The sequence below is a fragment of the Bos javanicus genome, chromosome 11 (assembly GCF_032452875.1).
Source record: "Bos javanicus breed banteng chromosome 11, ARS-OSU_banteng_1.0, whole genome shotgun sequence".
Lineage (NCBI taxonomy): Eukaryota > Metazoa > Chordata > Mammalia > Artiodactyla > Bovidae > Bos > Bos javanicus.
Window position 1 is genome coordinate 14363435 of NC_083878.1, and position 26058 is coordinate 14389492.

The following is a 26058-nucleotide window of genomic DNA, read 5'->3' on the forward strand; positions in this document are numbered from 1 at the left end:
GATTTCTGATTTTTATAAATAGATTGTGGTTATGTAAGAATACTCTTATTCTTAGTTTAAGGGAGAAAGAAGTATGATATCTGAAATTTATCCTTAATGGTTCGTAAAGAAAATTTTATACTTTATATGTTCATCCCAACTAATTACATATTTAAATATATAAAATTATGTACTTATAGATCTATATATCTAGGTACCTATATATCATTTTGTTGGCATTCATTTAGCAAGATTTCTTTGTATTCTTGCAACTTCCTTCTAAGTTTAACTTTTTTTTTAAGTTTAACTTTTAAAGTTCAAAGTTTGAAAAATAAATTTCTTTAGTAGAGGATTTCTCAGGGTTTTGATATCCATCCATTCATCCTTTCCACATTAATTGGGCACCTACTATGTGCCAACAAAATGGTCTAAGAATATCTAAGAAGAACATCTTGTGGGGATTCTTGTCTTTGAAATACATTTTGGAATATGGTAATTTACCTGATCACAATCTACTCTGCCAACCGGTTCATTAGCTCCCAAATGGTAAATGCCCGGTTTTGGAGACTGTATTCCTCTCATGCCTGTGTGTCCCATAGGCTCAGGCCTGGGAGGAGCTTGTAAATGTTGATAACAAGGGGAGTAGGTGGGTAGGTGACTGAATGTTGACTTATCACTGACTGCTGCTTCTCGTGGGCATCACTCCTGGACACTTTCAGCTGTACCCTCCATGCAGAATTTTCTAGACTTCTCCAGGGGTCAACATCTTCACTAACCAGAGAGGGACTGTTTGAATAACAAGAATACAGCACTCCCTGCCCCCGCCCAACCCAACCCCGCCACAGCTAGGAACAGAGATGCAGACACAGAGAATGGACTGCAGAGAGGCAGACACAGAGAATGGACTGCAGAGAGGCAGACATAGAGAATGGACTGCAGAGAGGCAGACATAGAGAATGGACATGTGGACACAGTGGAGGAAGCAGAGGGCAGGACAAATTGAGACAGCAACACTGACATGTCTGCACTACCATGTGTGGGTAGATAGCTGGTGGGAAGCAGATGTATAGCACAGGGAGCTCAGCTCAGTGCACTGTAACAACCTAGAGGGGTGGGATGTCGGTTGGGAGAGAGGCTCAAGAAGGAGGGGATATATACATACTTATAGCTGATTCACGTTGTCATACAGCAGAAACCAACACAACATTGTAAAGCAATTATCCTCCTATTAAAAATACATTAAAAAAAAAAAGGATTCCAGCCAAAAGTATGGTCACTACAGTGATACCAAAATACCGGGCAACTCTTTCCCTTTGACTCTGACTTCAAATCAGAGGAAGTGGAAGCCATAGTCACCAAGGCCTGTCACCACCACAGAAAGGCTCTGGAGATATTTGATCATTTGTATCTTACACCCTCTCCAGGATCACAGCGAGTGAAGACAAGAGTCCTAGACAGTGGTCTGAAACAGGAAGAGGAGGAAGTGCACATTTAAGAGTGAGTCAGCAGGTTCCATCAGCTTCTTTGGTAACCTCCTTGCACAGTGTCTGGTAAAGAGAGATCTAGACCACCTTGAGAATAGAATCGCGAAGAAACAGCCGCCTCTATTTGACTGGGAATTCCTTGGTTGGTCCAGGTTTACAGCACTGTTTCCACCTCCTCTCTCCTTGCCTTGCCTCACCACCTTTCCAGTAGATTCTCAAAAGTCCGTGTTTACAAAATTAAATGTGCCAATATTCATCACAGAGACTGGAGCTAGTCAAAGTTTCAAGAGATGGTAGGGTTTGATGCCATAAGACCATCTAAAAATTTTTAAATTGCTTTCCTAAGGTGAAAATAAAATACACAGGGAAACAATTTTCAACAAACCAGACTGACCTTGAAATGCTGCTTTCTAGGTTTGGTGCATCGCAGCAACCATCCCCAAAGCAAGAACCTTGCACTGTCACACATGAATTGATGGCTTCATAAATCATCAAACCTTTGAGTTAAGTCACTGAATCCAGCTGCTCACCCATTACAAAAATCACTTAGAAAAATGCCACGGAAGATGCCTCTGTGTAAGTAATACGTGAAGAAGACCTATTCAGCAACTGTTTCTTAATCTCTCCAATGTACCTGCTGCGTGTGACAGCATTGTTGGAATTCTTGGCTGCAGAAATCTTACAACCACCAACGTGGAAGCTTTGCCTTACCTCTTGGTTTGCTGTCAGAGGCCAACCCTGAAAGCAAGTCAACACAGGGAAACCACTCTGCACCCGAAAGAGCGCAGGGGACCTCCTTCCCCAGGGCCACCCGCTGACACCACTGAAAGTGAATGCGACCACCTTGGAAGCCCCTTACACTGCAGCAGCTCACAGCATTCCCCTGCTAGTCACCCAAACACACCCGACAATTTCAGCACTAGTTGCATTTTAATTCTTGAAAACTTCCTCCAAAGTCGCCTAGTTTCTCAACTTAAAATTGCCAATATTGCGAAACAAAACTGCTCTGACTCCTGGGTGTGGTCCTCGCTCATAAAATCCACATGGCCATTCTCAATCTGCAACCACAGCTACCCTTTTACTGTCCACTTCATTCCCAATCAGGGAGCTGAAGCAAGCACCTCAGCACAGGAGGAGGGAGGGCAAGTGGAGGACAAGGGAGACAATGCGATGTGTTTACAGCTCTCTCCAACTGCCTTAAAATTTGCAAAGATTCTTACCCTTCTGGTGCTGCAAGGACTGGTACCCATGTCATAAGACCCTCCTCTGCCCCATTCCATCCCCACTTTTCCTAGGTCCCTATGCACACAGTGAAGTTGATCCAAGTGGGCAATTTTTATCAAAGTAAGAGGTTTGCAATATTTATACATATAACCAAGCGTGGGGTGGGGGACCCATGCCCTTCAGGAAACAAGAATTGTGACTTGCCACAAGATGTCAGTATATGTCCTCACGCAAGTGAGCTCTTACATTGATATGGATGAAATTTCAGAATCAAAGCTGTGTACACGTTATACCCTGAGATTAACAAGAAAACACATTCCTGTTGCTTTTCTCAGTAAAGAAAGCAACAAAAGCCTTAGGATACATTTGATTAAACACCAAAATAGAGGTGGGGTGGGTGACCTCCAATCTCACTGAGAACCCTGTCCACATTTCTGAGCTTGGTGCCAGCATCTCTACAGGCTGGGAGCCTGGAGAAGGGAAGTGCTCACATATACCCCTCTTCTCTCTTCCCTCCCCATCGCTCCTCTGCCTCATGAAGATCTTGACTGGGTTCTAGACCCGAGAAAGTCTTCTCTCCCCAGTGATACCCCAAATTCAGGAATAGCTTTGAAGGAAGAGAAAGAGAGAAGGTGAACAAGTGAGTGAGAACCCAAAATAGAGAGGACAAACATTCCTCCCAGGGATCAGGGAAACCAGAGGAAAAGTCAGCTTCTGCTTACCTTTTTGCCATTCACAAAGAAAACCAATTCATCTGCTGTCATTGTCAACAGGTTGGGGGTCCCTGAACTCCAGGTACCTCACACCCGAGAGACACTGCCAGTTGCCTCACTGCCCGGCAACTTGACAAATACACCTCCCCCAAAAAGGAAATGAAGTCAGCCCAGGGGAGGGACCAAGCTCAGAGCTTTGGGGAATGGAATGTTCTTGGCACAAGCCACCAGTTTACATAATCAAGGAAAATCCAAACAGCCATACACAGCTCATCACACCCCCAACATGTGTGTCCAAGAGCACAGAGGAAGACACGGTGGATACAGCCTTGGTGCTAGACGACCGAGAGTCTTAGGCCTCACCCACATGGCAACTGCTTCATCCCCCTACTTGAAGACAGAGAAGGGAGAGGGGCCATGGTCATGGTCACAGTCGGCAGTAGAGATGAGTCACATCCTGCAAGTCCACACTAGCCATCTCGCCATTTATTTATAGAGACCCAGACTGAGCACGTAACAGAGGGCTCACTCTCCCAGAGCTGGAGGAGTCTGGAGTCACCAGAGGCAGAGTCCAGTGCTTCAGATGCAAACTCTGGCATTTGACTCCAGCAGGTCTCTTCTCACTTTCAGAACTCATTGATTTTCATCTGTAAATGGGCGAATGAATGACATCAAGCGCAAAAGGCTGAGGGATAGATGATGTATTTGGGAAGTGCTTTGTAAATTGGCAAACAACCGAACTTTTTTTTTCCGTTGCAAATGCATTCTCAACAGCACAATAAAAATAATCCTTAAAACAAACCATTTATGAGATTTCCCTTTTGTTTCTCTCCATGAAACACCATAGATTAAACTGTCAGAATAACTCATAAACATATTTTAAAATACTGCACCAAATGAGATGTGCCTATCTCATAGTCATAGGCCAAATTAATACAGAGCTGGTATTATACCATCAACTCCTGGTATAAACACACATGCATATCACCTACCTGACACCACCAATGGGCTCTAAAGTCCAGCCCCCCAATGCCCCTCCCAGCTCTCTGTCTCTGGCTCTGACACTCGCACATACACACCAGCATTCTCTCTGGTTTCCTACTCCGCTAGCCTCTCTGAGGTAGGTCACTTTCCCTATACCCCTTGAAGGATACAAGGAGGGAGAAAAGCAGACGTGCTTGTACAGAAGTAACTTAGAGAAACCAAAGACTGGCAGGACAACCACCATGAGATCAATCAATGCCCCTCTCACAACAGCCTCCACTTAAGCAGGAGATGAAATTCCACTTGTTGGGCGGCTGATCCTCCCAGTTTGCCTCCAGATGTCTTGATTTTAGCACTAAAGCCTTGACGTATCTCAGTCCAGGGCAAACGGGGATGACTGGTCAACATGAAACAGTAGTTCTTACCCGGGAAGAGATGATGCCCATCCCAGGAGCCTTTTGGCAATGCCTGGAGATATGTCTTGGTGACAGCAATCATCAGTAATCAATCTATAATAATAATGACAACAATAACAATAATAAAAGAGAGTTTTATCTGAGCCAAACTGAGGCCTACAGTTCAGGAGGCAGTTTCTCCGATAGTTCTGAAAAACAGTTCCAGAAAAGCATGGTTTGGGGAAGTTTTATATCTTGTCAGAAAAAAATAAAAACATCTACCATGATAGGAGTACATTTCTTCATAGTTTCAAAAAAGACAGGTCAGCACACACATAGGGAATCAGGAAAGCCCTGGTGCCTGGGAAAGAAGGCTTATCACCCAAGAAGCACCAGAACTGGTGTCTTAGGAAAGGAGGCATTTATCTTTAAAATAGACAGTTTCACTCTAGTCAATGCAGACCCAGTTTTTCTTACTGTTAAAGCAGATGTACAACATATGTTTAATAGGTCACAAAACAGGCTGTCCTAGTTAGGATAAAGTTTAAGTTAATTCATGGATAAGCCAGAATGGCTTCTTCATGCCTCCATATGTGAATATTTCCACCATCATTTCCCTTTTCTGATCAAACAAAATCTTTGAACAGAAAGCAGTGATGACCAGATTCTTTGTCCCTTGATGCCAGAGTAGTTGCTCCCTACCCACAGGTCTCTCAGGGCTAGGACTTCCTCTCTTTTTATTTTTTATAGGAAAAGAGTTGCCGAATTACTCTCATTGAAAGTGAAAGTCTCTCAGTCATGTCTGCAACTCCATGGACTGTAGCCTTCCAGGCTCCTCTGTCCATGGAATTCTCCAGGCCAGAATACTGCAGTGGGTAGTCACTCCCTTCTCCAAGGGATCTTCCCAACCCAGGGATTGAACCTAGGTCTCCCACATTGCAGGTGCATTCCTTACCGTCTGAGCCACCAGGGAAACCCAATCATTCTCATTACTGGGGAAGGTAATTGATTAATGGAACAAAGTAAACACAGAGGTATATGATGATGGGTAAACATTTTATAAGATATATTATCAATTATATCAAATTGTTGCTCCAACATTGTACATGTGCTTTTAGCAGTCAGCTTAGAGCAAAGAGCAGTACATATCACGTGTACCTTGACAGCTAGGAAAAGAATAACAACGCATACTATGACGATGATAATCCTCTGTAAAGCAAGCTGAAACAAATTGCCTATTACTGATGGACTGTAACCAGATTATTTAAAGGATCTGTTTCCCATACATCTTTTAGCTTTTTTGCAATTTTTTTTCTAAATGTATAACCGACTTTTCCTCAGGTGTTGATATGAGTGCAACAAGAAATGTGAGCAATGGCACAAACATCTCTTTGTTTAGCCAGCAAAAAATCTAAGGCAGCCCTGTTATCCAGTACTACTTGGACTAAGTGGTTGAGGGATGTCTGTTGTGCTCTACTGTTGTTTGCACTGTCCTCTGCCAAGTTTTGTCCTTTTGTCCTTTGACCAAAAGTGACTGATAGATTCCTAATCATCTCTCTGTGTACATATACTCCTGCACTAAGAATCAAGATTCCCCAAAGACTTTGCCACCAGCTATCTTGGTATTCTGCTAAAATGGATCTCTTGACTCCATAATGAAAAGAGAAAGAAGGTTCATCTATTGCCTTCTACAGAGACGATGGGCTAGCATTATGTACCAGTCAACATAATTATTTTATTTACCATAAAGACATTTATGTGCCCATCTCTGAGAAGGTGGGTCAGTTCTAAAGCCACATGCAAAGATAAAACTCCAGGGAGCACAAACAATCTCACTGACAGCTTTGTTAACTGGAAGCTTTCTTAACACAGTATTAAAGCATGGATTTTTTTTTTTTTTTTTTTGCAGGTTTTCCAAAAGTTATCTGTATGACATTTAATATTTGAGAGTAGCTGGCATAATATACACACATTATTCTCTTTAAGACATTTGTTAATTAAAGCATACTTTATTTCAAGTATATTCCCAAATATGACATTTTCGTCAAAGCCATGGTAATATAGCCAATGTTTCCAGTTGTGTCTTGCTATTAATATAATATCAACTACTTCAGATATGCAGATGACACCACTTTAATGGCAGAAAGCAAAGAGGAGCTAAAGAGCCTCTTGATGAAGGTGAAAGAAGAGAGTGAAAAAAACTGGCTTAAAACTTAACATTCAAAAAACGAAGATCATGGCCTCCAGTCACATCACTTCATAGGAAATAGATGGGGAAAAAGTGTAAACAATGACAAATATTATTTTCTTGGGCTCCAAAATCAGTGCAGATGGTGACTGCAGCCATGAAATTAAAAGCTGCTTTCTCCTTGGAAAGAAAGCTATGACAAATCTGCTGCTACTGTTAAGTCACTTCAGTCATGTCCAACTCTGTGCGACCCCATAGACGGCAGCCCACCAGGCTCCCCTGTCCCTGGGATTCTCCAGGCAAGAACACTGGAGTGGGTTACCATTTCCTTCTCCAATGCATGAAAGTGAAAAGTGAAACTGAAGTCGCTGAGTCCTGTCCGACTCTTAGCGACCCCATAGACTGTGGCCCACCAGGCTCCTCCATTCATGGGATTTTCCAGGCAAGAGTGCTGGAGTGGGGTGCCATTGCCGTCTCTGATGACAAATCTAGACAGTGTATTAAAAAGCAGAGACATCACTTTACCAACAAAGGTCTATACAGTCAAAGCTATGGTTTTTCCAGTAGACGTGTCCAGATGTGAGAGTTGGACCATAAAGAAGGCTGAGTGCCGAAAAACTAACGCTTTAGAAGCTTTAGTGCTGGAGAAGACTCATGAGAGTCCCTTGGACAGCAAGGAGATCTAACCAGTCAATCCTAAAGGAAATCAACCCTGAATATTCATTGGAAGGACTGGTGCTGAAGCTGAAGCTCCAATACTTTGGCCACCTGATGCAAAGACTGGTTCATTGGTAAAGAGCCTGATGCTGGGAAAGATTGAGGGCAAGAGAAGAGGGTGACAGAGGAGGAGATAGTTGGGTGGCATCACTGACTAGTGGACATGAGTTAGAGCAAACTCCGGGAGAGAGTGAAGGACAGGGAAGGCTGACGTGGTGCCATCCATGGGTTCACAGAGAGTCAGACCTGGCCACTAAACAACAACAATCAATACAAGGAGAAAAAATTCTTATTAAACTTGTGCGAGTAACTATTATCGTGAACTTAAGAATACTCCACATTCTGGTGGAAACAGGTAGAGAGGAAAGACAAAAGTTTTCATTCTGACTACAAAGGTTTAATTTACCAAATTGGTGTAAGTCATAATTAGCTTGGGCTTCCCTGATAGTTCAGTTGGTAAAGAATCTGCCTGCAATTCAGGAGACCTGGAGTTGATTCCTGAGTCAGGAAGATATGCTGGAGAAGGAAGAGGCTACCCACTCCATTACTCTTGGGCTTCCCTTGTGGCTCAGCTCGTACAGAATCTACTTGCAGTGCAGGAGACCTGGGTTTGATCCCTGGGTTGGGATGATCCCCTGGAGAAGGGAAAGGCTACGCACTCCAGTATTCTGGCCTGGAGAATTCCATGGATTGTATAGTCTATGGGGTCGCAAAGAGTTGGACACGACTGAGTGACTTTCACTTTCATAATTAGCTTAGGGGAAATGTTTCCTTATATCTGAAAAAGAAAGATAAAAAGCCAGTAATATTTCAGATCACAAAGTCACTAAAATTATTATTCTATTTATCAGTTCATTCAACCCATAGAACTCATTCTTGTTTTGCTTAAACCCAATTTTTCCTTTAGTTTTATTACTCTTGCCTGATGATGGAAGGTGATAATGTCAGTGATCATCTCAAGAAGTTTGCAAGGTTTTTGTTAAGGCTCATAGAATTGGCCCAGGGAGACTGTGGACGATATACCCCAAGTAGAAAACACATTTATTTTCCAGTAGTTCCTTTGTCATTGTGAGGGCATCAGCCTTGCTGTAAGGGGAAGCTCTAACCCATCAAAAGAAAAGTGGAGTTTGCCAGGAATCCAGGAAGAGCCAAGCAGTCAACTTGAGTTTCCCACGGCCCAACTATTTAATTTACAGCTATTCCTCACTCATCTTAATTCCTCTGAGTTAGGAGCAGACATTTGCCATGTTACAAGGATGTCAGGATGGCAAAAGTCTGACAATGAGAAGTTAATTTTCGCTGCAGTAGCATGGACTTTATACATAACATAATCTTCAAGATTCTTTTGCTGTTGCCTTCACATGTGAGCAAACTGGGCACTTCCCTGATGCTCGAGTTCAATCTCTGCGAAAATGAAAGTGGCTTCAGTCATGACTTTGGTCTTTGTGACCCCATGGACTGTAGCCCATCAGGCTCCTCTGTCCGTGGGATTCTCCAGGAAAGAATACTGGAGTGAGTTGCCATTTCCTTATTTAGTATAGACTCAATTTTGATAACAGATAACATTTCATGTCAGGACATATACGACTTCCAGGAATTTCACATAAAAATTTCTGGGACACTTATTTTGCATATTTACTAACAACATAAAGAAGTAACAACATAAAGAAGGCTGAATGTTACTTTTTCTTTGACAATGCTTCCCATGACAACATGCTGGATTAGTTTAGGAGAGAAACATATTTCAAAATTAGTTCTAAACCAAAAGACTTTAGTTATAATTTGAACATGGGAAATTTTTTCAAAATGTCAAAAAGGTTTTTTAAAACCTTTAGTCAAATAAGTCACCGTGGAAAAACATTTAGTCATTAATTTAAGCAAAGTGACAATAAAATATTTCAAAGGCAAATACAGAAGGACAACAGATTGCTATAATGTATTAAAAAAAAAAAAAAGACCTTTCACAATCCATTATCAAAACAGATCAATATTCTGAGAAAACTTTGTCCTCCTAACAGAGAAAACCAAATTCTAGTCCTGACCACTATCCTTTCTCAGGTCACCTCTTCCACAAACCACCCACAGCCTACCATATCTAAATTTGTCTATCTTCTTTCTCATTTAGAAATAACCAGATTCTGGACAAAATCACTTTCTTTTTACCTTAACAAAATGCATTTACATTCCTCATATCTTCTTTTATCGGAATCACATCCTACTTTCCTTGAATATTGAAATATTTTTCTTATTGTTTCTAGTAGGTTTAATTATATTACTATTGTTAACCCTTAAGAACCTTCAGTTCAGTTCAGTCACTCAGTCGTGTCCGATTCTTTGTAACCCCATGAATCGCAGCACAGCAAGCCTCCCTGTCCATCACCAACTCCCGGAGTTCACCCAGACTCATGTCTATCAAGTCAGTGATGCCATCCAGCCATCTCATCCTCTGTGGTCCCCTTCTCCTCCTGCTGCCAATCCCTCCCAGCATCAAAGTCTTTTCCAATGAGTCAACTCTTCGCATGAGGTGGCCAAAGTATTGGAGTTTCAGCTTTAGCATCAGTCCTTCCAAAGAAATCCCAGGACTGATCTTTAGGATGGACTGGTTGGACCTCCTTGCAGTCCAACAAACTCTCAAGCGTCTTCTCCAACATTTCAGTTCAAAAGCATTAATTTTTCAGCACTCAGCTTTCTTCACAGTCCAATTCTCACATCCATACATGACCTCTGGAAAAACCATAGCCTTGACTAGACAGACCTTTGTTGGCAAAGTAATGTCTCTGCTTTTTAATATGCTATCTAGGTTGGTCATAACTTTCTTTCCAAGGAGTAAGCACCTTTTAATTTCATGGCTGCAATCACCATCTGCAGTAATTCTGGAGCCCCAAAAAATGAAGTCTGACACTGTTTCCACTGGTTCCCCATCTATTTCCCATGAAGTGATGGGACCAGATGCCATGATCTTTGTTTTCTTAATATTGAGCTTTAAGTCAACTTTCTCACTCTCCTCTTTCACTTTCATCAAGAGGCTTTTGAGTTCCTCTTCACTTTCTGCCATAAGGGTAGTGTCATCTCTAGCAAAAATCAAGAACCAATCATTGCAAGCTGTCTGTTTTATTAGCATTTCCTGATTGGCGTGTTTGCATACATATTCCATAACTTCTAGAAACATACATATTTTCACAACATAATTCCTCTCAATGTGGTATAAGATGTCTTTTCAATAAACCAAACATCTTCAGTTTTTCTCTAATAAAAGACAAAGGTAGGTAAACATAGACTTGTTTAGCAATTAATGTTTCCACATTTATTAAAAACAATATAGACATTAAATGAATTCCCATCCTCAATTTAGCAAAACCCTAGTTTCAAGTAAAGATTTCAACAAAAATCTGGAGAAACTATTTTTTTTTGGATAAACTATTTTTAAGCAAATAGTGCCCCGAGGTCAGGGGCAGTGGCCGAGAGTACCAGACTGCGATGGCGCAGGAATGGCCAAGAGGAGCTACCCTGCGTCCGAGGTCGGGGGGGGGTGGCTGAGAGGAGATACCCTGCGTCCGAGGTCAGGGGCTGCGACGAGAGGAGTTATCCCGCGTCTGAGGTCAGGGGCGGCGGCCGGGAGGGCATACCCCATGCCCCAAGCCTTAGGCCAGCGGTGGCGTGTGGGGGGAGCTACCCCACGCCCCTAAGCCCGAGGCCAGGGGCGGCAGCCAAGAGGAGCAACCCCAGTTCCAAGGAGCTGTGGCTGCGCGGGTGCAGGAGGGCCTAGAGGAGCTATCCCACGTTGAAGGTCAGGAAGGGCAGCGGTGAGGAGATACCCTTCATCCAAGGTAAGGAGCAATGGCTGCACTTTGCTGGAGCAGCCGTAAAGAGATACCCCACGCCCAAGGTAAAAGAAACCCAAGTAAGACCATAGGTGTTGCAAGAGGGCATCAGAGGGCAAAGACACTGAAACCATACTCACAGAAAACTAGTCAATCTAATCACATTAGGATCACAGCCTTGTCTAACTCAATGAAACTAAGCCATGCCCGTGGGGCAACCCAAGATGGGCGAGTCATAGTGGAGAGATCTGACAGAATGTGGTCCACTGAAGAAGGGAGTGGCAAACCACTTCAGTACTCTTGCCTTGAGAACCCCATGAACAGTATGAAAAGGCAAAATGATAGGATACTGAAAGAGAAACTCCCTAGGTCAGTAGGTACCCAATATGCTACTGGAGATCAGTGGAGAAATAACTCCAGAAAGAATGAAGGGATGGAGCCAAAGCAAAAAAAAAAAAAAAAAAAAAAACCCAGCTGTGGCTATGACTGGTGATAGAAGCAAGGTCTGATGCTGTAAAGAGCAATATTGCATAGGAACCTGGAATGTCAGGTCCATGAATCAAGGCAAATTGGAAGTGGTCAAACAAGAGATGGCAAGAATGAATGTCGACATTCTAGGAATCAGCAAACTGAAATGGACTGGAATGGGTGAATTTAACTCAGATGACCATTATATCTACTACTGCGGGCAGGAATCCCTCAGAAGAAATGGAGTGGCCATCATGGTCAACAAAAGAGTCCGAAATGCAGTACTTGCATGCAATCTCAAAAACGACAGAATGATCTCTGTTCGTTTCCAAGGCAAACCATTCAATATCACAGTAATCCAAGTCTATGCCCCAACCAGTAACACTGAAGAAGCTGAAGTTGAATGGTTCTATGAAGACCTACAAGACCTTTTAGAACTAACACCCAAAAAGGATGTCCTTTTCATTATAGGGGACTGGAATGCAAAAGTAGGAAGTCAAGAAACACCTGGAGTAACAGGCAAATTTGACCTTGGAATACAGAATGAAGCAGGGCAAAGACTAATAGAGTTTTGCCAAGAAAATGCACTGGTCATAACAAACACCCTCTTCCAACAACACAAGAGAAGACACTATACATGGACATCACCAGATGGTCAACACCGAAATCAGATTGATTATATTCTTTGCAGCCAAAGATGGAGAAGCTCTATACAGTCAGCAAAAACAAGACCAGGAGCTGACGGTGGCTCAGACCATGAACTCCTTATTGCCAAATTCAGACTGAAATTGAAGAAAGTAGGGAAAACCACTAGACCATTCAGGTATGACCTAAATCAAATCCCTTATGATTATACAGTGGAAGTGAGAAATAGATTTAAGGGCCTAGATCTGATAGATAGAGTGCCTGATGAACTATGGAATGAGGTTTGTGACACTGTACAGGAGACAGGGATCAAGACCATCCCCATGGAAAAGAAATGCAAAAAAGCAAAATGGCTGTCTGGGGAGGCCTTACAAATAGCTGTGAAAAGAAGAGAAGCGAAAAGCAAAGGAGAAAAGGAAAGACATAAACATCTGAATGCAGAGTTCCAAAGAATAGCAAGAAGAGATAAGAAAGCCTTCTTCAGCAATCAGTGCAAAGAAATAGAGGAAAACAGCAGAATGGGAAAGAGTAGGGATCTCTTCAAGAAAATCAGAGATACCAAAGGAACATTTCATGCAAAGATGGGCTCGATAAAGGACAGAAATTGTACGGACCTAACAGAAGCAGAAGATATTAAGAAGAGATGGCAAGAATACACAGAAGAACAGTACAAAAAATATCTTCACGACCCAGATAATGCCAGAAAATTTGGAAAACTCAGCAGTGGCCACAGGACTGGAAAAGAACAGTTTTCATTCCAATCCCAAATAAAGGCAATGCCAAAGAATGCTCAAGCTACCGTACAATTGCACTCATCTCACATGCTAGTAAATAATGCTCAAAATTCTCCAAGCCAGGCTTCAGCAATATGTGAACCGTGAACTTCCAGATGTTCAAGCTGGTTTTAGAAAAGGCAGAGGAACCAGAGATCAAATTGCCAACATCCACTGGATCATGGAAAAAGCAAGAGAGTTCCAGAAAGCATCTATTTCTGCTTTATTGACTATGCCAAAGCCTTTGACTGTGTGGAGCACAATAAAGTGTGGAAAATTCTGAAAGAGATGGGAATACCAGACCACCTGATCTGCCTCTTGAGAAATTTGTATGCAGGTCAGGAAGCAACAGTTAGAACTGGACATGAAACAACAGACTCGTTCCAAATAGGAAAAGGAGTAAGTCAAGGCTGTATATTGTCACCCTGCTTATTTAACTTATATGCAGAGTACATCATGAGAAACACTGGACTGGAAGAAACACAAGCTGGAATCAAGATTGCTGGGAGAAATATCAATAACCAGAGATATGCAGATGACACCACCCTTATGGCAGAAAGTGAAAAGGAACTCAAAAGCCTCTTGATGAAAGTGAAAGTGGAGAGTGAAAAAGTTGGCTTAAAGCTCAACATTCAGAAAACAAAGATCATGGCATCCGGTCCCATCACTTCATGGGAAATAGATGGGGAAACAGTGTCAGGCTTTATTTTTCTGGGCTCCAAAATCACTGCAGATGGTGACTGCAGCCGTGAAATTAAAAGATGCTTACTCCTTGGAAGGAAAGTTATGACCAACCTAGACAGCATATTGAAAAGCAGAGACATTACTTTGCCAACAAAGGTTCGTCTAGTCAAGGCTATGGTTTTTCCTGTGGTCATGTATGGATGTGAGGGTTGGACTGTGAAGAAGGCTGAGCTCCGAAGAATTGATGCCTTTGAACTGTGGTGTTGGAGAAGTCTCTTGAGAGTCCCTTGGACTGCAAGGAGATCCAACCAGTCCATTCTGAAGGAGATCAGCCCTGGGATTTCTTTGGAAGGAATGATGCTAAAGCTGAAACTCCAGTACTTTGGCCACCTCATGTGAAGAGTTGACTCATTGGAAAAGACTTTGATGCTGGGAGGGATTGAGGGCAAGAGGAGAAGGGAACGACAGAGGATGAGATGGCTGGATGGCATCACTGACTCGATGGACGTGAGTCTGAGTGAACTCCGGGAGTTGGTGATGGACAGGGAGGCCTGGCGTGCTGTGATTCATGGGGTCGCAAAGAGTCGGACACAACTGAGCGACTGATCTGATCTGATCTGATTTTTAAGCAAACTTACCACGACTGAACTGAACTGAACTGAACCATGAAACATAGTCTTAAAGAATCTACCTAACATCCATTTGTCTCTGCTTTATTATTTATGAAAATATCATCATAGCAAGTTAATTTTCTTGTTGAAAATTTTTCTAACAGAGATGACATGAGTTTATTGACTTTCATAAACCCAGGTACAATTAAAGTATTATTCTATTGTTGATGACTTGTAAAGACATGTCTGTATTAATTATACCAATAACAAGCTAACTTTAATACTGAATATTTCCCACATCACATGAACCCAAAATTCCTTTTAGTAAATTTCTATTATATTTCTGAGAATTTATATAAAAACTTACTTGTTTAAGCTATTTAAATACAGATCTTTTCAATTTCATTTTGATAATACCATCTGAAGGTAGGGACATATCACGTCTATAACATACACACAGACAAACATACAACCAGATACAGAGGGATCTCATAGTTTCTCTGCTGGAGTTTGAAAGGGACTCTTTTCTCTTTTTTTGTTTAGGTTTTAGGTTCTACTGGTTAAACCAAGGCCATAGTCTCAAGAGATGTAAGCTATGCTTACATTTCAAGGGCATGGTAAAACTTATAACTTTAAGCTTCCTCCTAGAAATAATTTTGTCCCCTCCAGGTCAGAATCTTGCACAGATGTTTTATCAAGCCAGCTTTATTTTCTAGCTACATATGTAAAAACCAGTCAGTTTCAGAATGTCAGAAGAACTCCCATATTTGTCATTTTAGGGCCAGATAAATACTTGATAGTAATGGTTCAGGACCATACATGAGCTCAGACAGAGTTCTAGTGGCTGCCCATCTAGCAGATGGTAGACTTTGGAAGTACTGTCTCCCTTTTACTCTCATTTTATTTAAAAGGTTTGAACAATTTCTAAAGACAGTGTAGTGAATCAGAAGTGTGCTGCTTGTGAGCTTAGCTCATCAAGGTGTTACCCTCAAGTCAGTTCAGCTCTTTTGAATTTCAGTTTCTTCTGCCAGCTGTCTAAAACCTCTACAGGGGCTCAAAGCACTTACTGACAAATTCTTATGTCCGTGTTCCCAGAAGAACCATAAATTAAATGAAGTGTCATCATAGAATTCCCTATGGGACCACTACTCGTTATGATGATCAATTCTCAGACACTTTCTCTAGATTATCAGCTGCCTACGTACGCCTCAGAGAAGGCAATGGCACCCCACTCCAGTACTCTTGCTTGGAAAATCCCATGGACAGAGGAGCCTGGTAGGCTGCAGTCCATGGGGTCGCTAAGAGTCGGACACAACTGAGCGACTTCACTTTCACTTTTCACTTTCATGCATTGGAGAAGGAAAAGGCAACCCACTCCAATGTTCTTGCCTGGAGAATCCCAGGGACGGGGGAGCCTGGTGGGCTGCTGTCTCTGGGTTTGCACAGAGTCGACACGACTGAAGCAACTTGGCAGCAGCAGCAGCAAGTATGCCTCTGGGCTTAAAGGAACTAGTATGCTTTCTCTTGAGAGCCCAAATGGACTCAGTCTCATATAGCCTCTTAAAAATATATACATACCAACCTTGCCAATTTAAGCCAAATTCGAAAAAGAGGTCAGCCAACACATTTCACTCTAAAGTTTTCTTGCCTAGGAATAGGTCCCTGAGTAAGAAATCACCTCTAGTTCCCCACCAAGGAAAGCATTTCAAAGTTTCTTCTTGTTTGTTAGTCACTCAGTCATATCTGACTCTTTGCAACCCCATGGACCGTAGCCCACCAGGCTCCTGTGTCCATGAAATTCTTCAGGCAAGAATATAGGAGTGGGTTGCCATTTCCTTCTCCAGGGCAACTTCCAGACCCAAGGATCGAACAAAGGTCTCCTGCATTATAGGCAGATTCTTTACCATCTGAGCCACCAGGGAAGCTTTAAATAATTTTATTATATTTATTTATTTTTTCATAAATTAATTGATAATTAATTAATTAAATCCCACACATGGCATGTGGGATCCTAGTACCCTGACCAGGGATTGAACCCATGCTCCCTGCATTAGAAGTATGCAGTCTCAAACCCTAGATCACCAGGGATGTCCCTAGGCTTATTGCTTGGAAATACCCCTCAAGTTCTTTTCACCTAGGAAATATAACAAAAATTTCTTCTAGTCTTTTCCTGCCTAGCAGTTCCTCCCAGGTCTTTCTTACCTAGGAAATGTACTGATACCACAATAAAAGTCCAATATTTAAGATGACAACTTGAATAAAAGTCACAGGAACATCAAACTTAGCATAAGGAGGTCCATATATCAGGACGAACTCACCAAAGTATCAGAAAAATGCTGTAAAGTTGGGGTGGTGGGGGCTCAAGGGGTCTGTGCTTGATACTAAGTGCTAGTCCAAAGCAGGCTCCATTTAACCTCAAGTGGGTTTTTCTGATAGCGTACTGACTACACAAAGTGATGTCAAAGGAAGTCATCAATAGTCAACCTACAATATAAATAGAAAAGTTCTATTCAAGCCAAACTGAGAACTATAGTCTGGCAGGCAGCTTCTAGGACTGCGTGAGAAACTGATTCAAAGGAGCATGTTTTCAGCACAGTTTTATATAGGACTTGGTCACTTCCCACTCGGGCAATCATTAGCCTCCTTCTCTTATCTAGAGATAAAATTCCACTGTTATGAAACTCTGAATATGATTTTCAAAAAAGGCTTACCAGATTGTCATTCAGATTTTATTTCTATAAAAACTCGTTTCTATAAGACCAAGATTTAACAAAATATTCACACCCTTTGACTTAGGATGATTACTTTTAATTTAAAAAAATATATTTGTGATCATGTCTTTCTCTGCAGCTTTTCAAGATGCTATAAATTAGGGGCAAACAGTCTAAAATAAGCATTTGTTCCACAAGCCAAAGACCTTCTGTTTATGTTTCAACTTTGGGATGAATTCTCACATTTGGGCTGAATGATGGGATTCGTGGTCTTGAAATAGGCCAACTATAACTTACATTACATTAATTCCCTCCATTTTCCTAAGGACTGTGTGTTTAGGCACTCAGTCATGTCTGACTCTTTGTGACGTTGTGGACTATAGTCCTCCTGTCCATGGCATTCTCCAGGCAAGAACACTGGAGTGGGTTGCCATTTTCTCCTCCAGAGGATCTTCCCGACCCAGGGATTGAACCCATGTCTCCTGCATCTTCTGTACTGCAGGCAGATTCTTTATCACTGAGCCATCAAGGAAGACCCTTCTAAGAACTTCTTGATTTATAATATGCATTGCATTGGCATGTGAGGTCCCAAAGTCCACAGAAAAGTCAGATAAACTCTGAGCCCTCCTGGACACAAGCCTCTTCCTCTTGAACAACAATTTTAGGAAATCATAAGAGTGAAAGGAGATCCAACCAGTCCATCCTAAAGGAGATCAGTCCTGGGTGTTCATTGGAAGGACTGATGTTGAAGCTGAAACTCCAATACTTTGGCTACCTGATGCAAAGAGCTAACTCATTTGAAAAGACCTTGATGCTGGGAAAGATTGAGGGCAGGAGGAGAAGGGGGCAACAGAGGATGAGATGGTTGGATGGCATCACCGACTCAATGGACATGGGTTTGGGTGGACTCCAGGTGTTGGTGATGGACAGGGAAGCCTGGCGTGCTGTGGTTCATGAGATCGCAAAAAGTCGGACACGACTGAGTGACTGAACTGAACTGAAATGAACTGAAAAGAGAAAATACTGCCAAGAGCTAAATCATTATTTCTGGAAGCATGAGCTCCCTTGGGGCCAGGTGCTTCAGTGTTCTCTGAAGGTTTGGTCTTGGTTGGGTCAACAGTTGTAGAGTTTTGCTGGTTCTGAGTTGATTCTCTGGTAGCTTGTGTGCTGGCAGATCCCCAGATCCCTGGAGATGTCTCACTGCCAGCCCTTACCCTGTCTCTGCAGCAGGGCCTCTGGTCTGCTCACTCCCTCTCTTTGAATCCAGATGTGCATCTTCCCTGTGCCAACCAGGATCTCCGTTCACTTTCTTCACTTACAACAAATTTTACTTGAAAAAAAAATCGGTTCCATTGTTTATATTATTTTTACTAAATTTTTGTGCATTATGTGTGTGTGTGTTTTGTTTTGTTTTGTTTTCTTTTTACTAAGACTGATTTCCCTCATACATATGTCCATTCTAGATGAAAGATTTTGCTATATTCTCACAGCATCACTGCCCGGCACCCAAGTCCTCCCTTGTTCTCCCAGATGTCTAGATTATTAATCAGTCCTAATAACAGTTCACCAGAATAGCATTTCTTTCCCAAAACGTGATTTCTTTAGATCCTTATAAAAGTCCTCCAAGAAGAGCAGGGAAGTTATTATCTTCCCTTTCCAGGCAAAGAAAATAGAAGTCTGATAAGTTGAGTTGCCAGCTGTCTCATAGTAAGCAAGTACCAGTTTCAACACCTATCACCCACGACCCAGCAGAGAAATCCTCTCTGATGGTTCTTCGCTAACTAGGAAACATAAAGCTCAAAACTGTTAGCACAACACTCATGGGTCCTCTCTGTCCAACTGAAATCCAGCCTCCTGATTGGTGAAGTTTCTCATGCCTAGATGGTGAGCTCCTGAGATCAGAAGCAGAACCATCTCCTGCTACATTCTTTGTGCCCAGCATAGGGTCAGACATATAAAAAGGACCAATAAATGCTCATATACTCATCATATCCACAATGCAAGGAATGAACTGAGGTTTCAGAAATGTCTAAGGCTCTACGTTTTGCGAAACATGGAACTTTCTCCCATCACTCCATACATTGTTAGAACCATTTAAAGTCCCTCACCAGCTTCTTTCCAACTAAACTTCTGTTGTTCATATTAGGTATCCAGCTAGTATTCCTCAGCATAAGGGCCACATTACTCTCTTACTATCGAGAAAAATCAACCCTTGATTTTTAATGTGCATCTGGGAAGTAGATCCCTTTTAGAATCAACAAAGTGGTAGTATCTAAAAGTGGATACATAATCAAAACTAAAGGCCTCTAAACTTCAGCCTGGGTCAATATTGTCAACAAAAAGCTCAAAGAATAGAAAAGATCCAGAAGCAAATTTAAACTTACTTTATCTACTATGTTTTTTTGATAATGCCTTTCAATGAACTCTTTAATCTCATCACCATTGTGATGATGACAATGTGGTTTGTCTGGATACCAAGTAGGGTCTCTCTTTCCAGTCTGAGCTGCTCCAGCACAATTCAGGAAGGAGAGTTCTTACTTTTAAAGGGCCAACTCACATATGCTCTGTAGACAATATGGCCAAATGTGTACCACTGGGGAAACTATTTTCACAATTGTTTGCAGCCCCTTTCCTCTCTCCTAATTTATTTTCCTTTCATCATTTGAAATACTATGTAATATACTCAATTACATGTTGTTGTCTATCTCCCACAGCTGCTGCTGCTACTGCTGCTAAGCAGCTTCAGTTGTATCCAACTCCGTGTGACCCCGGAGACCACAGGCCACCAGGCTCCCTCGTCCCTGGGATTCTCCCCACACTTAATAGAAGGTAAGTGTGGCAAGCATTCTACCTCCTCACTAAATATTCATGCCCTCCTTCTCTAATAGAGAGTTTCTGCTGGGAAACGGGTGCCAGCCAGAAATAACATTTCCCAGCCGCCTTACATGTGGATAAAGCTATATTATTGAGCTCTGATTAATGTAATATGGGTGAAAGTGATCCACAATGTCCTGATTGCCATCTTTTCTTCCATTATCTGATCACTGATGTCAATGCCCAGGGTAATCATGGAAACTCACATGAACACAACAGAACTTCAAGCCAAAGTTCTTAAATAAATACAATGATCTGAGCATTCCTGTCCTCTCCCTTTTGCTTATTTGGCTTTCTAGGAGCAGGAAATCAGCTTGTATTTACTCACTGAGATATCTGAGTTGTTTGTTTTAGCACCTAGGATTACATGCACTAATACTGGGTTGGCTAAAAAGTTCATTTGGGTTTTTCCGCACCATTTTACAGGAAAACTTGAACAAAACTTTTGGTCAACCCCATATCGTAAGATCCCCAAAGACAGAGATGTTCAAGCAAAACACTGCCTGGGCAGGGTAAGCAATATTTATTCAAGAAATACTTTAAAATTTTCTCTACGGAGTCTTTCATTAATCCTAAGAATGATCAAATTCTCTATAAATAAGCTCACATCTGCCTCTCTCACATACATGGAATAATCAATTGGAAAGAAAGAAACTTCTTAGAATACTGAATGAATGAATGACTGAATGAGTGAATGACACAGTGCGAGGTTTAGTTAAAGGCAAGGAGCATGGCTCAGAGGGCTGGCTTGACCCGTGTGGGGTCATGGCCACTAAGGACTGTGGGCTTCTGAGCCAAAGACAATTTTGTTTCCTTCCAACATCCTCGGCCTTTAGTGTTCCCACCCTCGCACTGTTTTAAGGATGGGCTTCAGAGCAACTTCTACATAAGGCAACATTCACACACCCATTCATTGATCAAGTTTACTAGGACTCAGCCCTGTCTCAGACATGATGATGGGCACTGGTAGGGTCAAAGAGGCTCGAAGAACATTGTATTTTATAGACAATCTCTGATTTCTGGGCCAGCATTGCAGAAATTGAACATATAACACTACCGTCCCTCCTAATTATCACCACTCCCCAAAGCAAAGCTGCAGATTTCAGGCTTATATATGTTATCATCAGAGAACTTAAGAGTTTCCTTCAAACCTCCCAGGGCTGCCTCCCTAGTTTTATTACAGTGACCTCTGTGAAGTCAATTCAGGGTGCAAGAGTGTATAGGAAGATCATTTGCTGTTCCCATTCTAAATGTGTCCTTGAACCAGAACTGTCCACAGGAACATAGTGTTGTTAATGATGTTATTTGCTGTCTTTCTTCTAAAAAGGAAGGAACACCATCTCCCCTGCTTTAAAAAAAATCCATTAAACTACTGTTTATATCCCAGAGCATACAGCCCAAAAAGGGAACAGAGTCCCCAAAACAATCAGAGACAGAGAGCAAGCTGGCCATTTCAGACCTCTCCGTAGACCAAGTTCAGTTTTCCTGATGCTCAAGGAGAGAGAAAAGGAAGCTGAAAGGACTTTCTACATAGAGTCTACCTTTCTGCATGAGTCCCTCCTGGTGGTCTTATTCATGCCTGGCTGATGCTATCTTCAGAGTGTATCTTTCCTTCTGTCCTCTGTTGTACTTTTGGAAACAATCTACCCTTCTCTCCAGTGTCTTGAAGGATAGTTGGTCCTTGGAATGTGTGGGATAACATTGGAGATTTGGGAGCTTCCTGGTTGGTTCAGTGGTAAAGAATCCACCTGCCAATGAAGGAGATGAGGGTTTGATCTTTGGATAGGGAAGATCCCCTGGAGGAGGGCATGAGAGCCCACTTCAGTATTCTTGCCTGGAAAAGCCAATGGACAGAGGGTTCTGGCAAACTATAGTCCATGGAGGAGTGCACACACATGCACATTTGAGATTTTAGCCATTTGTGAGTAATCCCAGAGTTTCATGACATATTTGCCATTTTTCTGAAACATGAATTTTAAACTCATGAGCTATAATGCTGCATCCACATCACAGAATGGTGGGCTATTCTCACTGAGGGATTTAAGGAGATTTCTTATACTGTCAGCTTTGTTTCAGTGCATTTTGTGATGACTGGAGAAATTAAGACATCTATATCTCCCCACTGATCTACAAAGTAACCTTAAGCTCGTTTAGGAGCGTCTTATAGTTCTTGCTATAAATGCCCCAATGGCAGGCCTCTAGTCCCAAGGTTAGTCTACTGGTCAAAGTTAAATAACCAAAACGAAGATCATGGCATCCGGTCCCATCACTTCATGGGAAATAGATGGGGAAACAGTGGAAACAGTGTCAGACTTTATGTTTTTGGACTCCAAAATCACTGCAGATGGTGACTGCAGCCATGAAATTAAAAGATGCTTACTCCTTGGAAGGAAAGTTATGACCAACCTAGATAGCATATTCAAAAGCAGAGACATTACTTTACCAACAAAGGTTCGTCTAGTCAAGGCTATGGTTTTTCCAGTGGTCATGTATGGATGTGAGAGTTGGACTGTGAAGAAGGCTGAGCGCTGAAGAATTGATGCCTTTGAAGTGTGGTGTTGGAGAAGACTCTTGAGAGTCCCTTGGACTGCAAGGAGATCCAACCAGTCCATTCTGAAGGAGATCAGTCCTGGGATTTCTTTGGAGGGAATGATGCTAAAGCTGAAACTGCAGTACTTTGGCCACCTCATGCGAAGAGTTGACTTGTTGGAAAAGACTCTGATGCTGGGAGGCATTGGGGGCCGGAGGAGAAGGGGACGACAGAGGATGAGATGGCTGGATGGCATCACTGACTCGATGGACGTGAGTCTGAGTGAACTCCAGGAATTGGTGGTGGACAGGGAGGCCTGGCGTGCTGTGATTCATGGGGTTGCAAAGAGTTGGACATGACTAAGCAACTGATCTGATCTGATTGGGAGACTATTTGAAGAGGACACAGATTTATGAAGCTGCTCTTATGTGCCAAGCCCTAAGTTAGGCTTTTTATGTGGATCTCATTTACTTTCTACAATATCCCTATAAGATAGATACTATTTCTTATTTTCTATATGAAAAAACTGTCTGCCCTCAGAGAGGTTTAGTAATATACAAGGCTGGTAAGGGAGAAATAGGATTTGAATCCAAGTTTCTCTGATTCTAGAATCTTTTGAAAGCAATAGGGAGCAAAGACTAGGCTTTCCTAGTGTAACACCACCAATTATAGGGGCTAGAGACAGAGAAGAAACTGCTTCATTGATAAAGGTCTCACTTAACATTGAAGAGGTGTCAGTAGTGAAAAACTTTGATCTTGAGAGAACCAGAGGAGTAGAGCAGACTGAAACAGCAGGGAGAATGTTGTGCAGTGTAACAGAAGCAGGTTGAAGCCCTGCAGACCTGTCTTCTGAAAAAAACACACAGAAATAGTTTAGTCCCATAAAATACTTCATAAATAGGGATCACTCAGAGAACAGAAACTGGGTGTCAGACTCCAAGAATCTTAAGGAATTCTATATTCCCAAAAGAAATGTAAAGTGTCCAAAAGTTCCAGGAAGAGAGAAAAAGCAGACAGTGGGAAGTCAGTGCCATCTTAGCGGTCACCCATCTAACAACTGACTCCCAGGGGCCAAGCATAAAGGTGCAAGGTCCCAGGCTCACTCTACCAGGAGAAATAAATGAAGCAGAATGCATGATGATTACCATCACTCCTCTAGAATTCCAGTCCAGAATGTGCAGAGGACAAAGGAGGGAGTATTCGTACAGAGTCTACCCAACATTTGGACTCAGTCCTTTTTGTTTTCCTAGGAGAACTAAGAATCTTCTGGAAAGCAGTGTCTGTGGGTGGATTAGTAGCTTCTTGGCACATGAAGGGAACATGAACCTGGATAGGAAAAGCTTTAACCTCCACAGAGGACACCTTTGGGCCTGAGCAGAGTACTGATAGATTTAGGACATAAGCATGCAAGAAGGAAGACGGAATACCCAAAAGAAGCAATAAAAGAGTGGTTCCCAAGGATGATGAGCAATGAATGGCAACTGAAGTTACCTCTGGGACCACTCCATGGCCTCTTAGTCAAATTTTCTACCCCTGTGATTTTTGGGTGTCTTCCAGAATCAGGTGAGTAGCCAGACCAGAATAATTAATAGTCCTCAGTGACCCAGCAACTATAATTTTTCAGTCTTGATCACTATCAGTGTTTTTTCTACATTAAATGCCCCCTATTCATCACCTCTATCTAATTATCACTATTATTCTGAGAATATCATCTGGAAGTAGGAACTAGGGTGACAAGGATCTTGTGAATGAATCTCACAGCCCAGTAGCCATGTCTGGGTGCCAGGAAAGTAGCAGCTCCCAGGAACTCCATGAGGCACCTTGCCTGGAGGCTAAATCAGAGTGCTTCAATGGTGGTCTATGAGTAGAGTTGGTGAACTTGTTTCAAATATATATATATGTACATTTATATATATATACATATATCTTGTTTCCAAGGCAAATTTTTACAGCCTCCCGTTTCTTTGTTATGAAACAGAGCCCTCATTCAACTGATCTAGAGAATTTTGGCAACCAAAGACTGAGTTGAGATGAAGCCATGGAAAAAGTCCCAGTCTAGAGGACAAGAGACTCAGGTGATAGCTAAGGATATGTTCCTCCTTGACACTTATGGCAAGACCCTTTCCTCTCTGGGAAACTCCACATATTCTTCCAGCCCTGACATTCTAGGGTATTATGTCCAGCACAGATCACTTTACCTCTGCATACAGGGCTGTGCTATCAGGACCCATCCAGACCCCACCCACTTTCTAGTCTCATTTTCAGCTTGCTCACCCGCACAACCCATCTTTCAGCTATATGGGGAATAAGCCTATTTCCCAATCCCTGAACTCACCACCAAGTCTCAAGTCCTTTCCTCAGGACCTCCCTCAGCTTAGAACTCCTCTTCCCCATTTCTCTCCCTAATGAAATCCTTAAAAGCTCAGCTTAAATGCAATCAGCCCATAGCCTCAGACTTCTGCACACAACCACACAAAGGAAAATTCATTGATCTCTCATCTGTTTCCATTGCACTTTACATCTACCTCTATTACAGAACACAGAGACCAGATCTGGTCAGCACCAGTTCTTCCAAGGGTTGATTTTCCTTAAGACTGACTGGTTTGATCTTCTTGCTGTCCAAGGGACTCTCAGGAGTCTCCACCGGTGCCACAGTTTGAAGACATCAATTCTTTGACGCTCTGTCTTCCTTATGGTCCAGCTCAATAAATATGTGCGTAGTGACCTCTGCTCAGCTATAGACAGCTGAGGAAAAGGCACTGATTCTTCTTACACAGCTTACCTAAGTCTGCTTCCCTCCTGCCCAAAGAGAAAGTCATCTTAATCTCATGTTTATTTTTACCATGATGCTTCCCCTTAATTGTCACCATGCACTTTGGTTTGTATAATACTACAGCTCTTTTATGGGCTTCCCTGGTGGCTCAGTGGTAAAGAATCTGCCTGCAATGCAGGAAACTCAGGTTTGATCCCTGCCTGGGTCACGAAGGTCCCCTGGAGAAGGAAATGGCAATCCACTCCAGTACTCTTGTCTGGAAAATTCCATGGACAGAGGAGCCTGGCAGGCTACAATCCATGAGACTGCAGAAGATTCAGATATTAGTTAGCCACTGAACAACAACAACAGTTCTTTTATATACATCAACTCATGGTATCCTCGCAAGTAATACATGGTGTTATAATCCCCATTTTCATCTATAGAAATAGGTCTGAGAGTGAGTGAGCAGCAGAGTGAACTTGAACCCCAGGTTTTAATCCCA

The 26058-nt window shown here is 42.3% G+C and overlaps 1 protein-coding gene across 7 annotated transcripts in view; it reads right to left on the reverse strand.

Moving 5' to 3' along the window:
• The window catches only part of XDH (xanthine dehydrogenase), a 106811-nt gene that overhangs the window by 57761 nt on the left and 22992 nt on the right, over nucleotides 1-26058 (reverse strand). For 3 of the 7 annotated variants that reach the window (XM_061432011.1, XM_061432012.1, XM_061432010.1), the window contains exon 1: nucleotides 3410-3540. In XM_061432011.1, coding sequence (XP_061287995.1) covers nucleotides 3410-3451 — 42 coding nt within the window. In that variant the 5' untranslated portion in view covers nucleotides 3452-3540. Of the gene's footprint in view, nucleotides 1-3409; nucleotides 3541-4809; nucleotides 4894-21918; nucleotides 22020-26058 lie in introns of those variants that run through there. The other 4 variants (XM_061432014.1, XM_061432016.1, XM_061432017.1 and 1 more) reach the window with 3 other exon arrangements.